We start from the raw sequence: 12,050 nt of genomic DNA, 5'->3' as shown, positions 1-12,050 counted from the left end.
GAATTGATGCTGCTGATCGCTTTTCAGGTCATACTAGACGTATCTAATCTATGTAGCTTGCTAATCCCTTTAACAATTAATTTATATTATCTTTTTCTCGTCGAGGTAGCGAGTTGCTAAGGTCCATCCATGGATGTAAATCGAAGGTGTGAGAGAGCTGAGCTTTGTTTATTATGCACACTAGCCTAGGCTAACCTATGTAGTGCCTTAGGTAATCTTCTGTACACTATTGTACCAGGTCAGATTTAGAAACAGCCAGTTGCATGTGGTAATGTGGGTAGGTACCTAACCTTACCTTACCTTAGCTTGACACGTCCAGGTCCAGCATCATTTTCTCGTGGAATTTGTAAAGTTGACTTTCGCGCCCCTCCGTACCTTGGATGAACTAAGCTTCTTAACAACAAATGTGCAGCAAATAGCAAACCTCAACAAGCTAATTAGCGGTGCATGCCCGTTGCGTCGCAAAATATCTTCCTCCTAGTACCCTGCGCGACGATGCGATAGAAACCGAGAATACGAACAATGGCGGACGATGCTACTGCTACGATTCAGGACGCTTTCCGGGAATTGCAAAGGGAATTGACCAACGTAGTCCAAGTGCTGAAGGAAGACCGAGAATCCCAAGGACCACTCTTATTATCCCAACTTGCTCAGACGGGATCCCTAGAAATCCTTCGTGACAACTTCAAGCAATTCATGAGAAAACCTGCGAGGAAAAAGGAAAGCCGGGATGCTATATTGTCAGGTGAGTGCAATCTCGTTCTGTCCAGACTTTAGGTAGCTTTGCTGCTTTGCTACTTTATCTTTATTGACAATCACCGTGTAGGAAAAATCAATATTCTCGACGATGAGTATTCCTTAAATAAGGACTTCCAAGAAATTGTCTTGCAAGTCGCCGACGGCCTCGATTTAGATGAGCTCGAAGCAGCCAAATTGGCCATCCTCTCGAGAGACGACGAGAATATACTCGGGCGCCCACTGAGAGAGTGTGCTGTTATAAGGTTCCATACGCAGAGAAATACCCTCCTTAACTGCATGCTGCTGCTTCTACAGCTTTCCAAAGAAGAGGACGAACTGCTTGCTGAAGATGTTGGTGATGGCCTTGGGTATCTTGGCCAATATGTCAGCGAGAACATACTTCGAGAAAAGCTACCGGGGATTAGCAATGAGCCCTCTCAACCCAGGTTCGTCCCTACGTGTACGGCTTCGATGCGCGATATCAGGACGTGGCTCCAAAATCTCTCTGAGCAGGTCGCAAGCGCTTCGGTACTAGGTCGCGTGGGTGACGCCCAATTTCAACAGCTCCTTGAGGTGACATACATAGGCCTGATCCAACAACATGAACTCCTTTCGGTCATTCTCTGCTACGCAATCGAAAAGCACGTAGCGATCGAGAATGACTTTGTCGACTTTCTCCAGGTTCTGAAGCAGATCAATAGATACGACTCGTGTACCGGTAAGTTTCTCTGTTATTTATCTGTTTTCTTTTGCCCTACATTCCTCCCGAGGAGTGCGAAGGCTATCAATCAAGAATTACGCCGTCGCTAACTGTTGGCAGTACATCTCATACCTGTGCTTGGCAGTTACATAACGATTTTTGGCTCGACAGAGGGCAGCGGCAATGTCGAGCAAGCGAGAAAGTTGAACCAGCTCGTTTGTCAGTCGGATGATAATGCACGATCCTTACCTTTCCTCAATGCTGCTGTCAGGGCCTGGTGGATCGCTGAATACAGCGGGTGGTACATGGAAGATGCTGCCGGTTCGGGTCTTCCCGGTGTTGATATTGATGAAGGTTAGAAACTCCCGCTCCCGTTTTGCACCCGCTGAGGCAACTAACATAAATAAAGAGGACATGCAGAGGTCGCGGCAGTTCGCTGAAGCACTAAAGGATGGCGCTTTTGATTTCATGCTGGCTGTTGTCGCCGATGTTAGGGCTTCCGAGTGGGAAGATAGTGCCCGGAAATCTTTACGGCAATGGCTTCGAAAAAGGACCCCAACGTTACCCCCGGATACCCTCCCGTTTACTATTCCTCTACAGGATCGTTTAGCAGCAAAGCTAGAGACGTTTGTCGACGCCTTTATATCCAATATGCCCGATGTGCTTCGAAGGTTGAAAATTGAAGAAGACGAGCAGCGGCAAACTAACCAAGCCCAAGAGCAAGACTACGATCTGGAGAGATTCCTTCTCATTATCGCCTACTCTTTCGAGGGTAGACCAGAGGCCGCAGACGGTTTCTGGGGCGATCCTGAGAACAACCTAGCAGGATTTCTACAATGGGCATCGCGCAGGGCAACGACACCCGTGCAGGCAGCGTTTTGTGAGATGCTCCAGTCTTTGTCCGAGGATCCAGAGTCTGCGACGGCCGCGCATGATTTCCTTCTGGATGAAGGGCATCAGATTCGAAAACCGCTGTCCATCACGTGGTCTCATATCATAAACGAACTGGAATATTTTGTTACCAAATCCAGAGAAAAGCCGGCCGCAGCCCAAGTTAATGCACACAGAACTGGAAAGTTCAACACCGAACAAGCGGAGACTGAACCGGAATTCGCAGCGATGCTGGAATCTTATTTGCGTCTGATGGCTAAGCTCGCTTCTCAAAGCGAGATCGCACGCATTTATCTACTTGAGCAGCCAACATCAAAACTGGTTGAATTGCTCTTTCACGTGATAAGTAGCCAGGTCACATCTCGAATCAGAGCATGTACCTTCGCAGCATTGCGTTCTCTTCTTAGTCGGAAATCCCTCGCTCAGAATTATGGTATGTGGCAGTATTTAGAGGCGTGCCTCAGTGGAACTTACCTTCCGCCTACAACAAACAAAGCTCTAGCCTCCGCCGCAGGCTCTCCGCACTCGTCTATCTTTATGGAGGCGCTTTTTCAAGAGATGAGCCCACATGTCGACGACGCCAGCGCGTTTATACAATTTCTAGTCAGTTTGACGTCTCTCCCGGACGGATCCGGTCAGCTGAACGACGCGCTGCCGTATCCAGAGGATCTCGGCGCGTCGACTCGGATGCGTCCTGGGATCGAGCCGTACATCGACTTTACTTTGGGGCACATGTTCTCCGTTCGCGCTCAAGAAGTTCCGGAAGTTGTGCAGCAGAGAATGCTCCGGTTGTGTTGCTTAGACCTCGCATTCATCTGCGTTTCTAGCTTCAACGAGGACTTGATTATATTCAATAACAATACTAATGTCAATGTCGATTCGGCTATTCAGAGTGGAAGCCTGGAGAACTATGTCACTCTTCACCCATTCGCTAGGGTCATGGAGTGGATGTACGACAGCAGATTCATGAAAGGCATTCTCGATACGATACATCAGAACTCAAGAAACATCGAAAAAGCCCCGCAGGATTCGCCCCTTATCCATAGCGTTATACGCGCGGTCCAGCTCGTCTCAAAAACTCTTGATCTTCAAGCTACCTATTTTGAGGTGGTTCGGAAAATGGTCAAGCCGCAGGCTCGAGCGCAAAGCCGATCACCATATACGCCAACGTCCAATGGGGCATATGCTTCGATAGAAGACGGCCTCATGAGCAACATGATGTTGATGTCCGACCTGGGCAATTATTGCGGCATAGGCCACCCGGAATTAACCTTAGCTAGTCTAAAACTCCTGGAGAAGATATCATCGTCGCCCAGGGCAATTTCGGCCTGGCATTCCGGCTCTCCAAGGCAGATCCATCGAAACAAGGCGATCATGGCCTTGGAAGAGCGTGGCGACGCAGCCACCATAGCCGGCTCTTTTATCAACGAGTTTAAAAATCCCTTAGACTTCCGTAAGAAGGATGATTCGCCGGACTACAAAACTAAAGTCTACATTCTCGATTTTATCTACTCTTGCTTACAGGCGAGCCCGGATCGGCCTACAATCGCTCACCTATTTCTCGGTTTTCGCTGCGGGACTAACACACTCGAAATCGAACCCGACGGCTTATTTGACAAGGAGGCGTCGCTATTTCACGCGTTGCTACCCGTGATTCTGGGCCTTCCGTCGAAGGACGAAGAGGGATCTATGCAGAAATGGTTGATCAGCCTGAAGTATAAGGTCATGCGAATTCTCAGGATACTCTGGAGCTCCCCCCTGTCGGCTAGCATCGTTCTCGAGGACCTCCGAGAAAACGACTTCGTCTTCCATATCTTGATGCAAGGCCTTGTAGCTCAGCAAAGCCTCGTGTGGGATGGGTACGAAGCTCTCGGTCCGGACTTCCTCACGTATCCGGCGGCCGAAGGGTATGTCGACTATCTTTCGATAAGGGCTATGGCACTTGAGTATATTACTCGCGAGCTTTGCAGCGTCTCTCGCGGCCATACGCCAGCGCTCAAGAGACGGGTATTCGACGCTCTTGGCGGCCAGATCAGAGCCGACGGCCTAGATGTTATACCTGTATCTTCGGTGTTCGAGTTTCAAGATTCATTGCCCCAGGAAAGCTTATTCGCAGCTGCTCCGCCCGAGCTCAGGATGTACGGAGAACACGAGTTGCGGCCGTGCCTAGAAGAAGATGACGACCTAGTTCGGGTATATAACTTGGACAAAGTTCGAGAGATTCTGCTTCTCAAGCGCAACGAGGCTCGCAAATCTGGCCAGCTTGTTCTACAGCAAGACGTTATGGCTATAGGCGCAGAAGAGGAAAGCCTGCTGCTGTACTTGAGGTACTTGAATCGGTTCACGCAGGTGAAATCGCGCAGCCTCAAGGTTCTGACAAACTGGACGAAACTCTTGATGGTGATGACCGACTGCAACGACTTCAAGGGTACAAACAAGGTCTCGTTCATACTACAGACCCTACAGGCAACACTTCCAAGCCTCGAATTGTACAGTTCGGAGAACCCCAGTGCCGCTCTAGAGCTGGCCAAGCTTGCAAAGGTGTTGGTATTCGAATTGGATTTTGCAGCGATGACTTCTACCGACAAGCAAAGCAAAGCGGTAGAAAACCTGACGAGCGACAAGCTTTTCCAGCTCCTTCAGGTCTGCCTAAGCGCTATCGCAAAATGGGCCGGCAATCAAGAATTGCGCGCAGTCTATTACAGCATCTGCTACCGCCACCTGACGGGACTGGTGGACCACGGACAAGGAGTTTCGTCAAGCCTTCGAAAAACAACTAGAACAATACGAGCGTTCGGTGAAAAGCTTCTAAATGTCATATGTGATGACGCATTTGGCGGAGACGCAGCATGCCAGTCGGCAGCCTTGATTCTCTTAGGAACGCTAGTCCAACTTGGCAAGCAGGAGGATGACAACTTCGTGGTAGAAGCGTTGAACAGACTGAACTTCATCGGTATACTTGTAGATTCTTTGCGTGGGGTGCTAGTAGAATGGGAGGAGGCTGATCGGACAGGTAAGTCCTACTACGCACGCCGATTTTCTTATATTGGGATTAGGAGTCTAATAAGCCATATTTCCAGGCGATTCGGATCAGCAGAATTATTTGAACGCCAAACTCGCACTATTGCTGCAGTTGTGCCAGACGCGAGACGGTGCTAAGAATGTTTTACATGCGAATCTATTCCGCACTATCGAACAGTCGGGATTGTTTTCGGTGGATCCAGAATTGCAGGTGGATTCGACAGATAGCAGAGGTCTGCAGAGGCACTATACCCTCCTAGTCAGTGTGGCCCGCATCATCGGTGCGGCCATAGTTAGTCGGGGATCGCATAACGTGCTGCAGGGCAGACGGTTCTTGACCGAGCACAGGATGTTAGTTATGCACGTGCTCAAACGTTCGGCCGGAATTGGTGCGGGAGGAGGGAAGACGGATGCGTTGCTTTCGGAACGCGTCGATGAATTAGCCGAAGCGTTCATGGTCGTTATTACTGCGACGGGATTTCTAGAGGTAGGTCTAAGATATCTGTCTTCGTCTTGCGTCTACACTGATCAGATTGGGCTAACCCGTTAAATTTATATAGTTCGAGGGTGGCAGCCTGGATGAGGACAAAAGGCCTGCGCCGGTCTTATTCCACTGAGAATAAGGCGAACGCCCAAGGTAGTAGATGGCGATATAATTCAGCCCCAAATTCCCCGGTGGCGTTATAGGAGGAAAAGGCCTTGGGCGTGCTGGAGTGTAATTTAATACTAGGTACATAGATCCTTCAACAGCGGCATCATGGCTGAGAGCTGACCTAAGACATGAGAGAGACATCTAAGACACCTGCGCGTGGCATACATAGGTACGGTGCGTAAGGTGCCGTTACCACCAACAGCGCAAGGCAGAATGGATGCAAACTTCCATGTTAGTTACCGATGGACCCTTATCATGTGATTATTGTGATGAGATGAATAGGTAGATGGAGCGTAATCGAGGAGGAGTTGGGGTTGGTTGGGTGGATAAAAGGATATACCTTGTTTCTTCTAGCGTATTTTGTACTTCAGAAAACATCTAGAAGCCTCCTTTGGGTCTCTTACGGATAAGGCACAGTAATTTACTATGTAGGTACCTACATAGGTACCTAGGTATGTAATGGCATAGGTTAGTTTGCCACAAAGCAAAGATATACTATTGGATGATGATTGGTCAGAGACCGTGTGCTCTGTTAATAGGCTTTGCTCCAATTAGCTGGTTTTAACCTGTTGTTAGTCCTTAAGGCTTGGCTAGCTTTGGTGTTACCCGACGTCTCTTTGGTTACCTCCGAGGCCCTTGGCATTGGATAATAAAAAGCCACAGCCTATCAAATGCTAAGCTAGCCATTAAACAGACCCTACTGGACTAACATCTTGCTCCAGACCATTTTACCAAACTACCAGATCCAGCAGCTCGTAACCTCCAGAGTCCTCCAAAGTCCACAGATTCCTCAGGTTGCGACAAACCCCTGATAACTAAACCTTGACAATCCCTCATCCATGTAACTTTTATCTCGAGCCCGTGCAAACTTATCCGTTATGGGCAGCCCGTCTCCGTAAACCACACCACTCCGCTCTAACGACATCTCGGTACGCTAGCTGGTTGGCTGAGGCCTTGGCCCTTGCAAAATGACGATGGCCAGCACGGTTGGGGAATCAGGAACCACCGTTTGGTACTGGTTGGGACGAGCTGGACGAAGCAATCGATTTTCCAGGCAGGCCAGCTCTTGACAATGAAACATTACATGTGATCTGTGATTGATCTACGATCGACATGCTACGGTTTGTAGTATTCGGGGCGACTTAATTATACGACCTTCTCCTGAATTCTCCTCGACGCTACTCCACTGGCCTCACGCATTGGTCAGGTGCTTTGTGATGAGGCGCCGAGGAAAAGCCAGTGGGCACGCGACATGGTACCAGCCTCCGGGCCGTTTTTTTTCTTCGCTTACCCACGATCATCTCTTCCTGGCAGTAAGTAAACATCCTAAGCAAGCGCAAGCGCAGGCTGCCAGGACAGGGGTCCCCAAAAAGAAGATGTTAGCCGGGCAAGGCCAAGAGCCAAGAGTCCACTACATTCGTACATTTGTAGTGTACATTCGTACACACACGGCTACGCCAGTACTGGTCGTCGGTCAGCGATACCTAATGCGCCTAGACTGGCTAGTTCCCTCATAGACCAGATTTGGAGAGATAAGCCGTGCCCCGCCGCTGGGAGAGACGATATACAGAGCTGCTACAGTTAGGTACCTAAGTTGGTAGGTAGGTTGGTAGGTATTTATTCCGTACATGCTATGTAAGATAACCTATTGGTTCTTTGCTCTATGTATGTACATAGGTATGTATGTATGTATTGTAAGGTTGTTACTACGTAGCAGTTGTTTCGCTCGCCAATCCGGAAAGCGGAAAACCTCGGGGATTGGTCGACAGGTTGCAACTTGCAAGACGTCTCGTTACTTTGCCCGTTGTTGGATCTAATCCGTATATAATCCGTATACTTATTTAATAGCTGACCACCTCCCCGGTCTAGCCTTCATCCTCCCCCTTCGCTTCTTATTTGTTCTGATCCTTCAACAAAAAACACTTTGGGACCGAACACGCAGGACTGTCTTCCATTCTCTTGTGTGTCGCTTAGTCGACAGAGGTCCTTTTTTGTTCGATTCCGTTCGTTATCAGAAACACTCGTCGAAAGAAGAAGCGTTCACGACAATACCATGGAGAAGCAAGGCGTGGTGCAGAGGGCGGCTAGGTCGACGGCCTCGTCGCCTTCGGGCGACAAGGACATGATGTCGTACAACGATATGGACCTCGAGGGATCGCGCATTCGCGGTATCGAAACGTCGGCGGAGACGTCGCTACATCGCGGTCTTAAAGCCCGCCACATTACTATGATTGCTATCGGTGGTGCTATTGGAACAGGTCTCATCATCGGAACCGGTAAGGCTCTCGCGCAAGCCGGCCCGGGCTCTATCTTCATCTCGTACACTGTCGTCGGCATGATCGTCTACCTGGTCATGACGGCCCTCGGCGAGATGGCAGCTTGGCTCCCCATGTCTGCTGGTTTCACTGGTTACGCCTCTCGGTTCTGCGACCCCTCGCTTGGTTTTGCGCTCGGTTGGACGTAAGTTGTCGACTTTCGTTTTCATTTTCATTTTCATTTTCATTTTCCTAGTCTGGTAGTCTGGTTTATTCGCACGAATTGCGCAGCACACTCCTAACGCCCTCGACGATCAAAACTAACCCATCAATCTCGTATAATGTAGTTACTGGATAAAATATATCATCGTCACACCTAATCAGCTTACAGCCGCCGCTCTGGTTATACAGTTCTGGCTGCCTCGAGACCAAGTCAACCCGGGTGTATGGATTGCCATATTCCTTGTCGCCATCATTTGTATCAACTATTTCGGTATCCAATTCTTTGGTGAATTCGAATTCTGGCTGTCGAGTTTCAAAGTCGTCGTCATCATCGGCGTTATCCTTCTATCTCTCATCATCGCTTGCGGTGGCGCAGACGGTGACCCGAGGGGGTTCCGCTACTGGAGAGACCCTGGGTAAGTAGATTACGCCGTCTTATGATAGCTATAACAAAGCTACTACAGAGAGACCGTGTTGCTAACCCGTAACAGTGCTTTCGTTCCCTACATCGCGACAGGCTCCTGGGGTCAGTTCCTCGGATTCTGGTCTACTATGGTCACTGCTACTTTCGCTTATCTGAGTACCGAGTTGGTCGGTGTGACGGTTGGCGAGGCCCAGAACCCGCGCAAGACTATCCCTCGCGCCATCAAGCTCACTTTCTACCGAATTGTCATCTTCTACTGTGTCAGCATTCTTTTGATCGGCATGTGCGTTCCCTACAACGCCAAAGAGCTCGTCTTTGCCGTCAACCCGGATAAGGATCCCAACAAGAAGGCCGGTGCCAATACCTCCAACGCCAGCGCCTCTCCGTTCGTCGTCGCCATCAAGCTCGCCCATATCCCGGCCCTTGACCACATCCTCAACGCCTGCATTCTCCTGTTCGTCTTCTCCGCCGCCAACTCCGATTTGTACATTGCCAGCCGAACCCTCTATGGTCTGTCCTCGGACGGCGCAGCCCCCTCCATCTTCAGAAGGACCAACCGCAAGGGCGTACCCCTATACACCCTCTTCACCTCTGCGGCGTTCGGCCTCCTCGCTTTCTTGAACGTCTCGGACGACTCCAAGCAGGTCTTCTCCTACTTCGTCAACCTGACTACCATCTTCGGCCTCTTGACGTGGATCTCGATTCTAGTCACGCATATCTGGTTCGTGCGGGCTCGCCGCGCGCAGAACTTGACCAACGACATGTTGCCGTACTCGGCGCCGCTGGGTGTGTGGGGCTCGTACGTGGCGCTGTTCATGTGCATCCTAATCGCGCTGACCAAGAACTTCGACGTGTTCACGGGCGACTTTAAAACCAAATACCCCAGTTTCATCACGGGCTACCTGGGCATCCCCATCTACTTGATCCTCATCTTCGGACACAAGGCCTGGACCAAGAGCAAGGGTGTCCGTCCTCACGAGTGCGACTTCTACACGGGCAAGGACATCATCGACCGCGAGGAAGAGGAGTTCCTCGCTGCCGAGGCGATTAAGCGCGCGGCAACACCTGAGAGTAGACAGGGCCTGGCGCGCTTCTACAAGCGCTTTGTTTCTTGGCTGTTCTAGACGACGGTGCTTGTTGTGGTTGGGTACTTGGGCCGGGGCATAGGAGCTGGAGCGGGAGGTCATACTGCTTGTCATATTGAAAAGATACCTATTTCTGTCTGTATATGTACATATGTCTGCGTTACGTTTCGTACGAACGCTATGGTATAATGAAGGAAATTTAATTTGTTAGGGTATATGCTCGCGTCTCAAGTGTACATATCTATTTATGTGATGATCTCTGTAGTAGCAGTTACGCTCACATTGCCATCTGTGATGGTTTGCTTATAGTGATATGTGATTCTTTTTTCACTGGCTACATAACGAGGTTGGTTACCTTAGTTAGGTATTGTACCTAACCTAGGTATAAGCTATGTCGAGCCTCGGAGCCAGTCGGCACTACTACTACTACTACTACTACATTCTACGAGTAAAGACGAAGTCGTCGCAGTTTACTGCCTCTACGATGTATATATATGTGTGCATGTGTCAGAACTTACATGATCCCTAAATCCCGGATGTGACACCCGCAGTCGGGAAGCCTTTGAGGCTGAAGAAGACCGGAAGATAGCGGTAGGGCAAGCAGGCAGACAGGCACAGATATACGTTAGTGCGTAACATCACAGGTAACGCGAGCGGAGATTGCGAGGACCTCTGCGTACCTCTCCAACCCCTTCTTGACTCGGTCTCGGTATTGTAGTACGTTACGTTACCTACCTAAGATGGCGGGGTGGGAAGGGAAGGGAAGCGCATGAATGATGTTCCTGGTGTTACCTTTTTCTGGCACATCCAATGGGCTTTTTATAGATTGCTAGGGTGGGAGTGGGAATCGTGATTGCGGCGGGCGTTGACAACGATGATAAATTAGGTAGATAGGTCACGCCGAAGGATTCGATCCGTGCCCGTGGAATTTCTCCTTGCTCTTTTCGCTTATTCCGAGAGTAGGTAGTCAAAAGTTTGGGAATTATCTAGGTTGGTACGAATGGATTTTAATATAGCGTAGGGGACGTTTAACTGGCTCTTTAGCTGTGGTGCCCCGTTGATGGGATGGTATAGTATGGCAATTTTGTGATAGCTTTAGGTCATCGTAGGCGATTCCGTTAGATACTACGGCTAGGATCACGATAATCTAAGACATACAGAGATGCATTAACTAATAACTCTAAAGAATACCGAGTTACGCTCTACTGGTATTATGGTACCCAATGGAGTGTGCTAGACACACCCACACTACTCGTTCCCCTTGCATCGGTTATACTATCTACACTCACGTCGTATTTGCTAAAACAGGTAAGTACCTAGGTTAGGTAGGTCGATGGACACATTCTAGCATAGACCTAATCGGGGACTTACCTTCTGGTTGACTCGAAGAGACCAGGGTTTTGGCCCGAATAAGGGACAAGGTGACGATCCCACGGTACATAATACTCCTTTCTTGGAAAGTGATATTCAACGCAAAGGTTCAAAAGTCGACACTTATGCGACTATGAATATGACAAGTCGTGGAAGGAGATTATCACATTATGTATAGTGCCGATTATAAGCTTCTATACGTTTGCTATATGCGTTCTTTACAGTAGAAAGTAACGTTTAACTTCTATGCTTGGAAGACGTAGATAGGCTCGGGTATCTAATTCGAAGTCAAACCATAAGCCAACCTTTTCTAAGGTGGCGAGTAGTTAGAGTGATACTATATCAAGTGTCGTGAGGTGGACCAAGAAGCCAAGAAGCAAGGAAACGACTTCATTGTTCCACGAGGAACTCTACCTAAGCCACGGGAGTCGACGGCTATGCATAGGCTTTCGGTGTATAAGTTGGTCAGGTAGATTTAGGGTCTCTCTACTATATAGTAGAGACCCCTGAATCTACCCCTGACCAACTTATACTGAATGCGTATGCTTCGTAGCCTCAATTCGATTTGAAATTTAATATGAAGGTAAACCTAAGCTATTGTATTCATTAACGATATGTAGAACTGATGTCCCTACCTTAGGTAGTCATGTAAGGCATTTGTAATATTGCACGACGTTCACCTTAAAGTATA

At 49.1% G+C, this 12,050-nt stretch overlaps 2 protein-coding genes across 2 annotated transcripts; both read left to right on the top strand.

Annotated features, from left to right (window-relative positions):
* Nucleotides 1-240: 240 nt before the first annotated feature.
* F4813DRAFT_368684 (nucleoporin Nup186/Nup192/Nup205) lies at nt 241-6,526 on the top strand. Its single transcript, XM_049244336.1, has 7 exons — nt 241-745; nt 827-1,456; nt 1,559-1,792; nt 1,848-5,342; nt 5,410-5,837; nt 5,911-6,080; nt 6,136-6,526. The coding sequence occupies exons 1-6, from the start codon at nt 523-525 to the stop codon at nt 5,965-5,967; spliced, it is 5,067 nt and encodes a 1,688-aa protein (XP_049097075.1). The 5' UTR covers nt 241-522; the 3' UTR covers nt 5,968-6,080; nt 6,136-6,526.
* A 1,529-nt stretch (nt 6,527-8,055) lies between these two features.
* Nucleotides 8,056-10,276, top strand: F4813DRAFT_398668 (putative amino acid permease; the record flags this gene model as incomplete). The annotated part of the gene is made up of 3 exons (XM_049248077.1): nt 8,056-8,462; nt 8,605-8,895; nt 8,971-10,276. The coding sequence occupies 3 exons, from the start codon at nt 8,056-8,058 to the stop codon at nt 10,025-10,027; spliced, it is 1,755 nt and encodes a 584-aa protein (XP_049097074.1). The 3' UTR covers nt 10,028-10,276.
* Nucleotides 10,277-12,050: the final 1,774 nt, after the last annotated feature.

The sequence above is a fragment of the Daldinia decipiens genome (assembly GCF_022478715.1).
Source record: "Daldinia decipiens strain CBS 113046 unplaced genomic scaffold F4813scaffold_32, whole genome shotgun sequence".
In the NCBI taxonomy this organism is placed as follows: Eukaryota; Fungi; Ascomycota; class Sordariomycetes; order Xylariales; family Hypoxylaceae; genus Daldinia; species Daldinia decipiens.
This window is presented reverse-complemented; position numbering and strand designations above follow the sequence as displayed.

Excerpts from the sequence above, each read along its gene's own strand:
- F4813DRAFT_368684 (XM_049244336.1), top strand. The coding sequence starts at position 523 with ATGGCGGACGATGCTACTGCTACGATTCAGGACGCTTTCCGGGAATTG. Across the intron at positions 746-826 it reads CCGGGATGCTATATTGTCAG|GAAAAATCAATATTCTCGAC; the intron begins GTGAGTGCAATC and ends ATCACCGTGTAG. Across the intron at positions 1,457-1,558 it reads TAGATACGACTCGTGTACCG|TACATCTCATACCTGTGCTT; the intron begins GTAAGTTTCTCT and ends AACTGTTGGCAG.